This window comes from Neopelma chrysocephalum, unplaced genomic scaffold, assembly GCF_003984885.1.
Source record: "Neopelma chrysocephalum unplaced genomic scaffold, ASM398488v2 Primary Assembly neopelma1_77, whole genome shotgun sequence".
Classification (NCBI taxonomy): Eukaryota; Metazoa; Chordata; class Aves; order Passeriformes; family Pipridae; genus Neopelma; species Neopelma chrysocephalum.
The window spans coordinates 6,424,607-6,441,061 of NW_020897738.1; the positions used below are offsets into that span (position 1 = coordinate 6,424,607).

The 16,455-nt window shown below is 48.1% G+C and overlaps 1 protein-coding gene across 2 annotated transcripts in view; it reads left to right on the forward strand.

Annotated features, from left to right (window-relative positions):
• MMP17 (matrix metallopeptidase 17) overlaps nucleotides 1-16,455 on the forward strand; it is a 60,618-nt gene that overhangs the window by 30,941 nt on the left and 13,222 nt on the right. The window contains exons 1-4 of one of the 2 annotated variants that reach the window (XM_027689633.1): nucleotides 4,149-4,233; nucleotides 6,681-6,813; nucleotides 8,665-8,791; nucleotides 15,437-15,720. In XM_027689633.1, the coding sequence (XP_027545434.1) occupies nucleotides 6,750-6,813; nucleotides 8,665-8,791; nucleotides 15,437-15,720 (475 nt within the window). In that variant the 5' untranslated portion in view covers nucleotides 4,149-4,233; nucleotides 6,681-6,749. Of the gene's footprint in view, nucleotides 1-4,148; nucleotides 4,234-6,680; nucleotides 6,814-8,664; nucleotides 8,792-15,436; nucleotides 15,721-16,455 lie in introns of those variants that run through there. The other variant, XM_027689632.1, reaches the window with a different exon arrangement.

Genomic DNA, 16,455 nt, shown 5'->3' on the forward strand with positions numbered 1-16,455 from the left:
CCATGCTAAGAGATGAGTTACATGGTTTAGAGCTATTTCTGTAGCAAAAAGATGCTAATTCTATCACTTACCTAACTTCCCATCACAGTTCAACAGACACTAGGAATTTCTTCTTGTCCCTCCTAGATAACTCATTGATGACAAAGGATTCTTCACCACAACAGGCAGCATAGTGCAAAACTAGGACTGATTTAAAACAAAAAACTGTTCCTGTGGAGGCTGCTTTTTGATGGTCATGTGGAATTTCAATTACACACTTTTTTTTTTTTTTTTGCATCGTTCATTGCCTTAGAGTGGAAGTTTTCAGAACATGCTGGAAAACATCCAGTGATTGAAGGACTCCCTAAAGCCCTGGTGTATTAAATCTCCACCAAGAAAAATACACATTTATGTTGAAAATGCAGAATAAACTGTATCTTGTTTATATGTTTTGTCTCTTTTTCGTCCTCTGAAAAGAAACCTAAAGCAGCTGTAGTAAACATTGTGCTGCACTGCGCTGCTCTGCTGCCTTCTATGGGTGGGAATTGGTTCTTTGATCTTCAGTTCAAAGGGGTTGAAAAGGCTGTCTCTGTGGTCTGCAGAGAATTTCCTTCTGCTTCTGCAATATCACTTGATTAACTCTGTGTTTCTGGGAAGGCTCTGGGTATCCATCCAACCAAAGAGATGCTTACACCTTGTGTAACATCCACTGCAGAGTGGGTGAAGCTTGCCTTCAGATCACCACAGCCTCTTCTGCGCCCACCTTGCCCGTGAGGACATCCTCCCCCAGCACCCAGGAGAGTGGTGAGGTGAGCAGAGTCGTGCAAACAAGCATTTGAGGCAACATGCAAGACCTGACCACGTCTGACAGGATGTGCCAAGTTGGCATCCAGTTGCTGGCTGGGAAGAGCTGTGCCGGAGCAGAGGTGCTCTCTCCACTGGATCTTTAATGACCTGGATATCCCAGATCCACTGTCATCCCATGGTCTGATCTGTCCCCTGCCAGGTGACCTGCTGTCTTCAGAACTTGTAGGTGGTGGCCTTTTCCAAAGCCACTGCTGTTAACCTAATCGAACATTTAGCAAGGAGTAGGGAGAGGAAATCATTAGCTGCATTAACTTCCACCCTGGATTCCGTGCACAGCGTTCCCTTGAATTAAAGAGCTGTTTGCATTCAAGCAACTCCTGTGGCGTGAGCCAACAAAACCGGTCCAGCGGTGGCATCACCCAAAAATCCTGGTTGTAATCCAAAACTGCAGGTGTTTTTCCTCTTGATGAATTAATCAGCTGATTGCGTGCGTGCGATAGCTCATTAGAGGGGTGCGTGGCAGGCTTTGGAAGGGAAGTGCTGGCTCCGTGGGGCCCGGGGGCTGATCCGTGGCTCCTCCGAGGATTGCGGCACCATATGTGGTTGCTCTAATTAACGGGTGTAGTTCCTGGGGTCTTTTGATCTCAGGAAAACGACTGTAAAAATTTGTAATACTGTAAACCTTCGATAACTTGGAAGAAAAACCTCAAGCAGCCCAAAGCGATTTCCTTTAATCTGGCGTGTGTGGTGTTGGTGATTTTATTTTTTTTTTAATTTCTTTTTTTTATTATTATTTTAAAAGCTTCCACCCTATTTAATGGTAGCTGTAGAGATAAAGCGAAGTGTAATTTAGAAATTAGTTCCGGATGTTTGAGTTGTAGCTTTATTTTAGTAATCTGGGTCATTAATTTTGTTGAATAGCATGTTTGGATTTTCCTCCCCGGCGTGTGTGAAGCGCGGCTGCGCCCGGGGTGTAGCGGGACTTCCAGCAGGAAAGGGAGCTTTCAAAGTTGTCTTGCCCCTCAGTGACCCCAGCAAAACAAAGCCCGTTTTTCTGTGGTCATCTGGCATGGAAGGCAAGGAGATGAGCCGTGGAGATGAGTGCTGGGGTGGTTTGTGCTCCTGCTGCAGCCAGGGATGTGGGGAGAGGAGGGACCAGGCTGCTCCTGCTGGAAAGCCAAGGTTCAGGTCAGGGTGAGGGTTCAACCTCTCAACTGTGACAAGACCCTTTTTGAATGAATGAAACCAACTTGTTGCTTGACTAATGAGGAAAAGGTGCAGATTGGTAAAGCTTTTCAAGGAGTATTAATGAAAGGGATCTTTTGAGTGGAAGAAAACCTGCTTCTGCCAAAGCCTTGGACTGCCCTGAAAATTTGGAAATTGGGACTTACCAGCGTGCTCTCAGTGCATGTTGCACATCCAAAGAGTCTCTGGAGGTGTGTTAGTCACTGGCTGCAAAGAGGTGTCTGGAGCAGGGAGAGCTGCCCATGGGTGTCACCACTGACAGCCCCAGGGAGAGCACTGTGGGTGTCCCTTGCACCCCTGCCTGAATTTAAACCCAGTTTCTTCCTTTGGCAAAGATGGGATGGGGTGGAGCCAGCCTGGGATCCTGGCACGCCGGTGCAAAGCTCAGTGTCCTGATCTCCATCCCTGAGCACAGGGAATGTTACAGCCTCTGCAGGATTAAGGCTGTTTTCCCCCTGTGTGTTTATGCAACATCAAGAGAAAAAGAAAAACAACCCGATTTTTTGAGGACTAAGCTTTAGAAACGTGGTCATTTCAGCACTGCAAGAGCAGGCAGAAGTGTGGAGCTGGCTTGGGTGGAATTTTTCTGCTTATCCTGATTTCTGTTTTATTGTTTATCCTGTTTATCCTCTCCTTGTTATCCTGAACTAGTTTGTGTTCTTGTAAACGCCAACCTACGACCCTTAGAAAGAAATCATCAGGAAGAAAACTTGCTGACTGAGTCTTTTCTTTGCCTGTGGCAGTCGAATAAGCCCATCAGCTTATATAATATTAATATTTGTAAAAGCAAACCTACAGAGCTCATAAATCTTCCATAAAAGAGGGACAATATCTACGTCTATTTTAAAATGAAGCAGGTAAGTAGGTTCTGGGACAAAAGGGTATTGATACAAAGGAAGTGGAGAGATGAAAGAAATGAAATTGCCATTTTAATCTGAAAATTGTCTCTGAATAAGTAATACCAGAGGCCTCACTGCTGCTGGAGCCAGTGTTTTTCTTTGGGTCATCATTTGGCCATGGAAAGCCCCAGTCTCTGGCTGCTCCCTGGTATTCCATTCAGGTGGGTTAAGGAGTTAAAAAAAAGTCCAAAACTGAAGCAGGCCTTGTTTGCTGAGGAGAGGACTGCATTACCATCTTTCTTAACTTTGTGCTTCTCCAAAGGGAAAAAAATAAAACTGCAAAAAATCTGCAGGTTTGGATTCCGTTAAACATTTTTGAAGGCAAGAACCAGGCATTTCCCCATTATATATGGGAACCCAGACATAAAGGGAAAAGAACAATACAGTCTATTTTTAGCCAACCAAGTGGGCAGTCTGTCTCCAACCACACACACGGAGCAGCTCCGTGGAGGAACAACAACTGTGTCTCCACTAACACAGTCCCTTTTTTAAAGGAAAACTCTGCTTTGGAGCAGTTGCTTTAAGATTTCCTTAGTCTTTTATTGAGTACTGCCCATGGTGGGATGGGAAGGGCAAAATCAAACCATTGGGAGATTGTAGAGGTAAGGAAAGAAATCCTTTTTTTTTTTTTTTTCTTTTCCAGTTTTCTTCATTTCTTGAGTTGTGATGCCTGTGGGTGGCTGGTCTCATGAGGCTGCAGGGGATGGGGCACGGGCAGCACCCAGGGTGCCCCCATTCCCGGTGCCACACAAGTTGCACATGTTGTGATGGCTTTTCCCCACTCCCAAGGACACAGCACAAGTCCCACCATCCACAGTAGGGCAGGGGGGACCTCCAGCCCCACGCAGGGACAGTGTTTTGTCCATAAACATCCCGGCTGTGCTTTGCAGGGGCCTGTGCTGCAGCTCAGAGCTGAGCAGGGTGAGGGCTCTGGCTGGCAGCTGTGTTTATCTGGAGTGATGGAGAGGAGGGGCAGAGGAGTGGGTGGGTTTGGATGTCTCTGCCAGGCATGCAGTTCTTCCTCTTTGCTTTTTTTATTTCTTCTTTTTTGGTTTTTTTTTTCCTCCCTGGACCTGAGCCAACGGGAAGCCTTTCATTCTGTATCGTTCAGGATACAGAACAATGGAGCTGGGTCAGAAGATTCATTGTGTGGACTTGGCTTGGCCTGTCCAGCTCCCAGCCCCATCTTTGCTAACTCCAGCACTGCAGAAGTCCACCATGTGTGCCCACTCTTGGCAGTGTCTTGTGAAAAGAGTTGGCTGGATCCAGCCCAGCAGCCCCCCACCATCAGGGTAAAGCAGAGGTGGACATGAACTGCTCCAAAGAATTCCCAGAGACAGAATGAGTAGGTGGGATCCCAGGAAATACCATTACATCAATTTTAGAGATGAGGAGCTGGGGACCTGAGCCACAAAGAGGTGATTCCCACAAAAACTGAGCTGGGATCCTGTGAGCCCCAGACCAATGGCATGAGTCATGTAGTGCAGCCACACTCGTTCCCAGCTCCTCTTGGAGCTGGAAGATGGTCAGGCATTGGCTTGATCTGAATTCTCTAATGGAGCAATTTTTTTACTTTTTGAAATAGAGAGTTGTTGAAGCTGAATCTTCTCGTGGGATTAGGTCAATTCATTTAGTGCAGCACACTTTTAAGGAAAAGTTTTTTATCGTGCCAGCTCGGGCAAGAAATATGTTCATAGAATTTTAGTATTCAGCTGAAATCACTGTTTCATTTAAACATTTTAAGCTAATGAGAGCTGGCAAAAAAAACTTGTTGAGAAAAGGTGGAAATAAGACGGGAACGTGTTGAAGTTATCTCAGTGGAAGATGTTTTCATATTTTGTCATTTATGGAAGTTTATAAGTTTAGCTTTTGCATTATTAAGGACAAGAAAATATCTGAGAAGCTTTCACAGGGCACACAGATAATTAGTCAGACAATTCCTGCTGGTGTTTCTCGTCTCCGAGTCAGCTGCATTTTCCCTCCTGAGATTTTCTGCCACAGCAAAGGTGGAACGTGAAAGTTCAACGTTACGGATCAGCTTTGCTTACAGGGAGAGAGGAAACCAGCCAGAACCCCTGCACTGCACAAGAGATGAATGGGAGCAATTTCACAGAGGTTTATAAAAATTGTGGAGAACCTGAGCAAGGCAGGATAAACACGACGGTCCAGATGAAAAATCACATGCAGGGAAATCGGTGCTTGCAAGGTAGATCAGGCAAAGGACTTGTGAAATCTGTCTTTTCGTTCCATCCTTTCTGTAGAGAGCCCCTGATTTGCTCTGGGGGGTCCACTTGTGTTTGTGCTTTCTCTGTCCCTTTGGGATAAGAAGGAGAGAAGGCCCACGGGGCCTTTGCTGGATGTTCCCTGTGCCGTTGCTTTCCCCAGCCTTTTGCTGCCGCCTCCACCTCCAGGAGGGGCTGAGCACACCCCAGTTGTGCATATCTCTGGTGTGGCAGTGTCTCCACTGTCATTAGAGGATAAATGACACCGTCTCCACGGCCAGGGAAGAAACCAAATTAAACTCCACCATCCTCAGCGATTGATGGGCCGGCTGCCGACCTCCGTGTCACAGCCAATTTCTCACCAAGAATCAAGGGTGAATTGCATCTCTAATTTCTGTCACAAATGTTTTTTGCTATGCAAAGGGACAAACAGTAGCAGGGAAGAGAGGAGAGAGCGCTGGGCTGGCCTTCAGCCCGATGGCAAGAGGAGGCTGTGATGATGCTGAGATGTTCCCAGGGAGGGGGTGGCTAATGGAGTTGCATCAAAGAACAAGAAGTGGCCAGATTAAGCTGTTTCCTGGGCACACCATCCCCCTAAGAATAAGGCAACTGTGAAGGAGGGTGAGGAGGGAAGGGAATTGCTGGTGGGAAACCTGGCACAGCAGTCCGTGCTCCCCAATGGGGAATCACACCAAGCGTGGGGGAATCTGTCCTAAAGCTCTGTAAAGTGTGAATCTGTTCATTTGGGCTTGCCAGAGAGGGGCTGGGGGATGCTGTGGCATTCAGGGTGGCTGCTGCAGGTGACACCAAGCTATGAGACATTCAGAGTGTAGCCATAAGCAGGCACTGATTTGTGGCACCAATCTGACCACAATACATTTGTGGCGTATTGACTGCGGTGGGAGTCTGGATCAATATCAGTCTTCAAGAGTCTCGACAGATCAATGTTTGATACAGATAAAGAAAATAGAGGGCAGGTGTTTATGGCATTCCCTGCGTGCAGTATTATTATTCGTTGCTCATCCTTCTGCTGAGGGAGGGGAGGAAGGTAAGAAAGGATTTAGGAAGATAATTCACGAGACATTTAAAAAGCAGTTGGAAGAAGGAGATTTATGGCTTTTTTTTTTTTTGCATCAGGTTTAGGCTGAAAAGAGGAAGAGAAAAATCTTCATAAAAGTATATTGTCCTTTGAGAGACAAATTCCTATCAAAGAGTGGGTTTGGGTTTAACGAGGCACCCATGGCAGGGGGATCACTGGCACATGGCTCTGCTTGCCAAAGCTTTGGGAAAGAGGGATGTGCAGGGGTTCCACTGGTCCTCACTGCTTTCTGGTGGTAGGGAGACCTGGCTCTAAATACTTTAAGGCAACTGGCAGGGAGATGATTAAAGCAGAGAATGTGGAAATGCTGGAGAGGAGGGCTCAGTTTTGTGTCAATGCTCAGGTCTTGGACAACTGTGTGAGCATCTTTTCCTGTGTCTATATTTCCTTTTTTTCCTTTTCTCATCCCCCCTTCTCCTTGTTTCACAGGACTGGCTGACAAAATTTGGGTATCTGCCTCCTCCAGACCCTGTCACGGGGAAGCTGCAGACGCAGGAGATGCTCACCAAGGCCATCACTGCCATGCAGAGGTTCGGGGGGCTCAAGGCGACGGGGGTCCTAGGTCAGTGGCTCATGATCCCTCCCCTCTTCAGTGCAAAGGGAGGCAGGGATGGCTCCTTGCAGATCCATGGAGCAGGAGAAGGGGTTTTGGTCCCGTGTTGAGGAGCAGCAGCATCCCCAGGAAAAGCTCACGCGGATGCAACACACGGCCCAGTTTGCAGCTCTAAGAGTAATTACATGGCTCAGGTGCTCTGTTGCCTCATGCTTTCAAGAACCTGAGGCAAGCAATTATTTCAACAGACCCACAGACCCTTGGGGTTCCCAGTGTGCTTAAAATAGCTCTTGGTGTGTTCCAAAAAAAAAAAAAAAAGAAAAAAAGAAAGAAAAAAAAGGGAAGCGAAAAAAGAAAGTTGTTCTGTTCAAAGCCTTACTTGCAGCATCAAATTGAATTGAACAAAAATCCTGATTTAAGCTTCCCAGTTTGTGTATGTAGATATTTTGGGTTCTTTGCTGTTGGGGCACAGGCAGGGAAAGGAGGAAGATGGTGTTGCATCATCCCAGCGCTGCTTGTTCTTGCTCAGGAGTCAGGGGGTGCCCGTGGAACTGGCAGGGCTCCCTGGGGCTCTGCTGGGATCTCACCCAGCCACAGAGGCTGTGGGTGCTCTGCAGTCACCCCCAGCCAGCCCAGAGCCCATCTCCTGCCCCAGCAGCTCCAGTGCCCAGCAGGAGCAGGGCGATGAGTGGCTTCCCTGTGGCACATCTGGCTGGGAGGGAGCAGCCCAAGGCCGGGCTGGAGTTCCCCAGCGTGGCCGGGGTCATTCCTCTCAATGTCTTCATTGAGGGAAGGAGAAAGCCAGCATTATCCCAGCCCAGGGAAGGGAGCCTCTCTGCTCTCCTCCCTTCCCTGACATATGGCTGTGACCTCCTGCCGTGGGGGCAGCTTGCTTCCTCTGCTCAGGACAGGATTAAGGAGAAGCTGCTAATTAGCAGGCAGGTCTCCATCCATCCCAACATCCCAGAGCAGCGGATGCATCCCATCATTGGGACTTGCCCTCTCCACTCTTCATTGAGCACATGCAATTGTTTCTGTTCCACCTCACCACAAGCTGCAGCAGACCCAGGAACAGGGATGGCCTTTTGAATGGACTTACATTTGCATTTTTTGAGGGAGTGCTGGAAACAGGCTGGGGGGGGCGGCTGCCCTGGGCAGGTCATAGATGTGGGTTTGTTCAGAGTTTAAGAGGTAAAGTCAGCAGGAAAAGGGGTGAATGAAACAACATGTCTGTGTTTCAGCTTTTGAGAATAGACACTTCAAGCTTTCATTCATTTTTAAAAATAAATAAGAAGGAATATGAACATTCTCCAAATGAGCTTCTAGCTGAACAGAGGAGTTTATTTAGATGTGAATGTTTCTCCTTGTCAGAGGAATAATGGGAAATTCAGCAAGAGAGAACAAAACAGAATAATTAAAAATATACATTCTAAAATATCTTCAAAACTGGACACAGGTGGTTTTTTACATAAGTTTTTGAGAGCTGGTAAAGTGTAAGGCAAGAGGTGACCTGCTGCATTTTCTCCTGAAATCAGTAAAACTGCCCACTGACCCCAACAGCAGAGCTGGTGCCTGACCCCCAGCCGTGGGCTGGCATCTCCCCTTCCCTCTGGCAGCCCCAGCTCAGGGGTGCTTTGAAGAGATGGGCTCCCAGCAGGAATTGTTGCCAGTGGTGGGACGTAGTGGGCTCAAGGTGTCACCACGAGTGATGCTGGGGCCGGTGCCGCGCCCCAGCGAGCTCCTGGGCATGGACTTCTGCTCTTCTGCTTCATTCTTAGCACTTCACTTTCCATCTCTTTGCCCCCCTGGGATTTCTGAGCCCACCCTTCCCATGATTTCTCATTTTTTCCCTAACCCTAGATGAAGCCACACTGGAGCTGATGAAGACCCCTCGCTGCTCTCTGCCCGACCTCGCCACTGCGGAGACCAGGAGGAAGCGATTCATCCAGGCTGTCACCAAGTGGGGCAAAAGGAACCTGTCCTGGAGGTAGGAATTCATCTACCCCTGCTGAAAGCTTGCAGCAAAGGACCAATTCCACACGTAGACCTGTGCTAAATATGGCTTTAAGATGAGTTTCAGGGTGATTTTTAAAACATGTCTCTGCGTGCTCCCAGGACCCCACAGGCTGTTTATTTGAACTCTTCTCCTGACAGTCCCAGCCTTGACTTCTTGGACCCACATGGCAATGGCTGGGAATTGTGCAGTTTTAGCTGGTGGATTAGCTGGAAGCTGTTTGCTGGGTTGCAATGATTGTTGGAGCAACCTTTTTCTTGAGTTCATCAGGACTTTGTGCTTTCTCAAGCAGCTGCCATGGCTGGAGCTTCTTCTCTTGCCTCACCTGAGCACAAAGGTTGGGAGCATTTTCTGGGCAATGGATTTGCTTTTTTTCTCCCAGTCTTCACCACAGGGGAGTATTTCTCCCTCCATATCAGGGAATGACATGTGTGGGTCACTCTGAGCCTGCGACACGTGGAAGCTCAGGTCCAACTTTCAGAAATGCTGCAGGTCAGGGCTGGGAAGCAAACTGATCCCTGTCCCACCAGGATTTGTCCTTCTTGGGACTCATTTTTCCTCCCTCAAAGGCCACGTGCTGCAGTGATTTTTTTTCCTCTAAGAAAGGTCAGCACCATAGGATGCTCATACTGTCCTGAAAACACATGTGGATGCTATGGAGAGTTCTCCTTTTTAATTATAAGCTTCTCTTTGATCCTGACATAGCCCTAGAGCGAGTTCTCTTCCCACTGCAGTAACAAATCTCATCTTGGCTGTCGCTGTTGACACGTGTTGAAACTGTGGCATTACCAGGGATTTGGTCCTTGTTCCAGCAGATCCCTTTGAGACCTTATTCTGAGAAAAGATAAACATAATTCAGCTTCAGTTAGAAACAGTTTTGGCTCACGGATGGATTCACGTAGTGAAGTGACCCATTATAAAAACTCAGCCTGTTGCCCAGCCCTGTCTGGGTAAGAGGAATAAACTTCACGTTTCAGAGAGGGGAAAATCCTTTGGGTGAAACAAGAAAACCTGCCCTGATGTTCTGTGAGCTGCCAGAGCCAGGTCAGGGGCATGGCCTGTGCACAGCCTGGCTCCAGCAGCTCCTGACAAACCTGAGTGTCATCCCCTGGCAGGGCAGGTGTGGTGGCTGGGCAGCAGGGTCAGGGCACTGGTTCTGCAGGTACCACCAGGACTCCAGCCATACTACCACAATATTCACAGTGTCAGGCTGGAGCAAAGCATGGAGGTGAAATGGGGTCAGGCTGTTCTGGTGGATGCAGCCCTGGGATACCCCTCACCCCCTTGGAAATTGTGATGCTGCAGCAAAGATTGCCATAAAAAGGGGTTTAGGTCTGAGACAATATTATATGTAAGACATAAAAAAAAAAAAAATCAATCTCCTGACAAAGTAATTTCTGCTTTTTATTCTTTGGTCCTTTCCAAAATCTTGGCTTTTGTCCAAGGAAGGGCTGTATTTTATAACTGTAGGTTGTATAAGCCAGCAGAAGACTAAAGCATTACAGAAACTCCAATGTAGTATTTACATCCAGCACTTTAGATTAAACTGGCTCTTTGGAAACTGCCATGAAAATCGGCCAACAGAGACATAAAGTTTTACACTCTTATCTTTTACACATTGATTGAAGATTTTGAAAGAGGAAAACAAAACTAAATTCTACCGTGCCACGGATTTAAAAGTCGAAGAAAAACCCGAACAATTGCAAGGCTGGAACAAATGGGTAAACAAATCTATAGGAAAGGAGGGTCGCAGGACAAGCATCTGCACTGATGGAGAAGGCAGCATTTGGAAAAAAAAAAAAAGTTATAGGCATGCAGATTGCTCAGGTTTCTTCTCTTTACCCGTGAGTGCAGCCAGCCCGTGGGACTGGAGGGTTCAGGGAGTGCAGGCTGCTCAGGGTACAGCCTCAGAGCATCCCAGCAAAGCACCAGACACAGCCTGTTTTCTGCGCCTCGTCTCCGCATGGAAAGTTCCCAGGATATTACAGCACGTAAATCTTCTTTTCACGGGGTTGTTTTTATTTTTTTCCCTTATTTTCCCGGCGCTGTCCCTCCCCGGGTTGCCGAGGTGCTCGGCAGCGGCGTGTTGCTGATGCCCTCTGCCGGCATCTGCTCCGGAGCTGCCCGCAGCCGCTTCCCCCCCGAGGCGTTTGCAGCCTGGTTTTTCCCTTTTGCTGATTTTGCTCTATTGCTTCTGGCTGTGCCCTGCAGAAGGGGAGTTCACAGCCGGCACCTCCGTCTCTTCCTCCCTGCGGCGCTGGGAAGTGCAGCAGCAGGGCCGTGCCCCTTCTCTCTCCGCATGCTTTGAGCTCCCTGGGGCAGGGGAAGCTGTTGAAGCCAAGCTTTCTAAATTTCCCATTTTTTTTTTTCTTGCTGAAGTATCAGCCCAGTGCCGGATTGAGCTGACTTTCATCCGCCTTTAGTTAAGGATGAGTCCCTTGTGCCGCTTCATCAGAGCTGCAGCCTTTGAAACTGTGCTGCTCAGGCCGTGGGGTGTCAGAGCTGCAGCAGACACTGCTGGCAGAGGAGCAGTGATGCCTGTCAGTCACTGCCCACCATCGTTGTGAGGGTCCTGAGCCCACTCAAGGGGAAATATGCCACTGCCTGAGCTCACAGATGGATTTAGTGAGGCACAGAGGGATGGCAGCCAGGTAGGAATGCCTGGGTGAGGGTGTGCAACCCCCAGTGCTGCATGGAGGACCCAATCCTCCTGCTTTCATCCTTTAATCAGTGGCATCCCACCACGGGGACCTCCCAGCCCAAGCCCAGCTGGTCACAGACTGCCTTGTCCCCCGTGTCTGGGCATGACAGATGCTCGAGGGGGACAGCGTCACCTCTCAGTGTGGAGGTGCTCTAGGGTTGTTATATCACCCCCATCCCACCACAGGCAACTGGGGCCCTCATGAGAAAAGCCCTGAGCAGCAGGAGCAGAGAGGAGGCAGCTGCCAGGGCCGTGATGGCTGGGGGGTGACTGGCATTCTGTGCATGTTACAGGCCACCCAAAAATGTTCAGTTTTTGCAAAGTGCTGGGAGAGGTGTGAGGGAGGGTGCAAACACACCCACTGCTTTCCCCATGGAATTGCAGCAGTGCCAGGGTAGCACTGGATCGGGGCTGCCATGCCATGGATGGCTCTGGGAAGCTGGAAAAGCACCTTTGCCGTGGCAGCAAATGCCCACCCCTTCAACTGTCCCCTCTTCCCTCCCTCTCCAAAAAAAATCAGAGTGGGTTTGTCAGGCAGTCCTTAGCCTGCTGTGTTTGGTAGTTCTCAGCATTTATTGTATTTGTCTGTGGTTTCAGGGCTGGGAAGGTGAAGGAGTGTTTTCATTAACCAGCTATTGATTTCTCATCCATCTCTCTTCCACTTTTGGAGGACAAAAACCAAAAAGGACCCCAGAAATTGAATTTAACGTTGGTGTGGGTGCCCCTCAATAGCAAACGGAGGCAGATCAGTCCTTTCTGGTCTCTACTTATTAACAATCCCGGACACAAAGTCCCTTTGGAGTGGGACAAGCAAAGGAGGGATTTGCAGAGGGATGTGACCGACCCTGAGGCTCAAGGCAGTGTTGGTGGGGTGGCCAGAGGGGACTGATCAGCCCAGTGTTTGTCACCTTCCTGCTGCTTGGCAGGGGCCGTCTGGAGCACAGAGATTTCTCTCCAATTACATCAGGGTTTCACCCAAAATTGGAGCTCTGTAAGGGGAGTCTCAGGAGGTATTAACAGCCAAGGAGTGGTGCTCTCCACTGGGGACCTAAGCACCATTTACTACAAATAATAATAACAATAATAATCAAGGTAGGAGGAAGGTTATTTATCTGCACGACATTAGAAATTTGCCTCCTTTTCAGTGGAACTGGGTAATGCAACGCCAACAAAAGTCCTATCAGCATAATAGTCTTTTTCTAATCTCATTGAAAACAATTAGCTGAGCTCCAGCAATCAAATCAGATGCTGAATTGAAAAACCCTGATGGGATTCTCCTGAAAAATGACGGTGATAATGAATAAAGGATGGGGGACTTTTCACTTACACCTGCAGCATGTTAATAAAATGTGGGTCAGCTCAGAGGTGCAGGACCTTTTATAAGAAGCAAAATAGGTATTGATACTGTTTCTACCTTAATCTAATGTTTCTGGAGTCAAGGCTTGGGATGAATATCAATAATGTTTGTCTCTTTAGACAGAGCTTTTTATTCCTCATCCTTTTACAAGAGAGGTCTGATTTATTATCCTCATTCTACAGCTGGAAAAAGAAGGAAAGAAAAGCTCACGTGGCTTGTGAAGGAAAGAGCAGATAGTGTCTCTGAGTGTGAGTCTGTGCCCTAGGCACCGTGGTCTTGGAGAAAGGTCATAATTCCTGGGCTAAACATGATGTGTTTTACACGTATAATGACTTATTCAGCAGAAATTAAAGCAGCAAAAGGTTCACCTAAATCCAGAGGAGTGTTGTCGAAGACAAAGACACCCAGTTAAAGAATATCTGGAAACCAGGTGACCTTTTTGTACTGTAGAGGATTACATCCAGCCACAGTCTCTTCTATAAATTATAAATTGCCTGAAAATTGCATTTTCTAATCCCATGGTCGTACTGTTTGTACCTCTGTGCTGTCTTCTTTATAAATGTGTTTTCTTTAAAGTCCTACGATTATCTGATGTTACATGTATGTTAACTCATTTAGAGTAGTTGATAAAGTCTTTCTTTGCCCAAAGAGTTTAGGGATAGCAAAGGCAAAGATATGAATGATTTTTGCTCATTTGGCTGTGATGTGTTTTGCCTGATTCACCCACCCCATTCCCACCGTCCCTAGGATGAGCTTCCCAAGCTCTTCAGAGAAACTGTGCGATTTCTACTTGTTCCCATGAGTCCCTTTTTGTTCTGTCCTAGATTTAACCCTGACTAGTTTTGCCCAGGCTTGGGCTGCCTGTCTCTGAGAGCACAGGATATATGCAAATATTTGTGAAAGGAAGAGCTCCCATCCTCAGCCAGCAAGTCATTCCTACTCCCTTCCTCTGATCCATGGTGTCTCCTGGCACCCAAATCACTACCTGTAGGAAGAGCTTGAGCAATGTGACATCCCTTTCTGACACCTGTAATTACCTCTTGAAGTGTAGTCAGGTCATTACTGCTCACTGGTGCTGAGGAGTGGTGTGGAGCTGAGTGATGCTCTCCCAGCTGTATTATGTGGGAGGGCAAGCGAGGTGATCATAATTGTTGCTTCAGCCTTTAAAAATCTCTCAAGCCCATGAATATTTCATGAACACTTTGGTTGGTGTGCTGGTGCACAAGAAATAAAGTATCTGTTATTACTGGGGTAGAGCTGGCCAGAAATTTTCCAGCAGAATTGGTTTCTGTCAATAATTACTCAGTCAACAGTACATTTGCTTGGAAAGTGTGTATATTTTTGTCAAAATTGTCAATGAAAGATTATCTAAACATATTCCTTTAGAAGCCAGGGTGCCTTGTTTCATCTTTGTCTTTTCATCTCCTCTATTAAATCAACAATATTAGGAATTCTTTTTCAAAGTTGGCTTATACAGGAAACCTTGACTTTTTTCCATTCCAGCCCAGCCCAAGAGGGAGGGTGGAACTGTGCAGCTGAAGGACGGATTCCAGCACACAGGTTGTCCCACCTGGCCTCTCTCCCAGGGCAAGGCAGAGCTGGGGACCATGGGAGGTGGTGCTGATACAGAGAGACAGGAATAGCCCTGAGCTGAATGCAGAATTGTTGCAAGCCCCTGCTCATCAATGCTTTTTTCTACCAAGAAGCAAGTCAAGAGTTTCTCAGCTGCAGTGCTCCATCAGGTTGCCCGTCTCCTTCAGGCAATGGGCTTGAGGCATCCTGAATTTACATAAAATGCATCCTTTCCTCTTCCTCCTTGTTATGGATTGCAGTCTGTGAGATTGCTGGCAGTGCACTGGTTTCAGAGTATATTTTATAACTCCAGCAGACGTGCTGGGAAATATATGGAGGCAGCAAATCCGTACTGGATTTCTGTGTGTGTGCAATAAGAATGAGCAATGACCTGCTGGTTTTTTTGCAAGAAAACTGATGGGCCTGTGTGTGATGCAAAGGCTTCAGACGTCAACAGCATTTGTATATTTGGGTTGCACTTGGACGAAGAAGTGGTGAGAAAATAATTATCAATAGGTCTGAAAGGGAGCTTGGGAAAAAAAAAAATGGGCAAGCTCCGGAAAGGGAGTCATGATGTTGGCATTTCCAAGGCTGGATAAGGGTTGTAGTCCTGGGGTCCTGGACATTAACAAGAGTTTGTGCACTAAGTGTGGCTCTGAGGCTGACTGCCCCCTGGCACAGCAGGGTTGGGAGGTATCAGGATTCAGATGTTGGCTGTGTTTCACTCTCTGGTGGGCAAGACTGGCTTGGTATTTCCGGAAGACCCAAACTCAGCCTCTGAAACCCTCACAGCCCTGGAACTGATGTGGTTCTGAAGTTTAAGGACACACCCGTGAAGGGCTTTAGGGCACTTCAGGGGAGCACCAAGAGCTCTGAAGGCCTCGCTGAGGCTCTGTGATGCACCAGCCAGCTGCAGAGCCAGTTCCTGTGGCCCATGGAGCTCTTTGGTGCTACTGACCTGTCCTCTTCTTTGCCCTCTTTATTTCAGGGTTCGCACCTTCCCGAAAGAATCCCACCTGGGCCATGACACGGTCCGAGCCCTGATGTACTATGCCCTGAAGGTCTGGAGCGACATCACCCCGCTGAATTTCCACGAGGTGGCAGGAAACAATGCTGACATCCAGATAGACTTCTCCAAGGCAGACCACAACGATGGCTATCCCTTCGACGGGCCCGGTGGGACGGTGGCACACGCTTTCTTCCCTGGAGACCATCACACAGCAGGAGACACTCATTTCGACGACGATGAATATTGGACCTTCCGATCATCAGGTAGGTCAGGGTGGGAGAGCTGCAGCCAGACACAAGGGCTCCCAGTTGGTTAAAGTGGTTTAGCCTCTGCTACACCTTGACCCCAGGCTTCAGGATCCCACCACCTTCTTCTGATCCCCCTCTCAGCCCTGCTAGCAAAATCACCCCAGGCAGAGTTGAGGATATCCTGTGTTCCTGCAAGCCTCAGTGGCATCTCCGTGGTTCTCCCCATTCCAGCAGTTGCAGAGCTCCCCACTGCCCACCCCCAGTTCCCATCTCTCCTGGGCCTGGAAGGCTGCAGGTTGGGTGTGTGGCTGCTTGGTGCTCTTGAATGGGGACTGCATTCTCTGACTTTCATATCTTTTGGGTGGCTTTGCTGCCACACGTCCCACTTTCCTGTTTTTAAAGTGTATTATTATAAGGTGACCTGCCTGGAAAGGGCTCTGTGTTCTGCAGGTAAAAAGCCCCCTGTGATGTGAGCGCTGGGTTTTTCCTGCTGTCTCGTGTACGTTACCTTACCTCAGGATGGTTACAAGTCACGGTTTTATTCCTTTTTATTTTTTATTTCATCTCCTCTGGTTAGAGCAGAGTTTTAATAAGCAGAGGGACTTTCAGAAGCGAGTGTTCCTAAGCTGCAAAGCCATCTGTGGGGATCAGATCCCCAACCTTTGTGGCGCGTTTTGACAGAGTCACCAGCTGCTAATTTACTTGTCACACCACCTCCTTTGCCAGCCTCCCGGGGGGATCCTGCTGCCT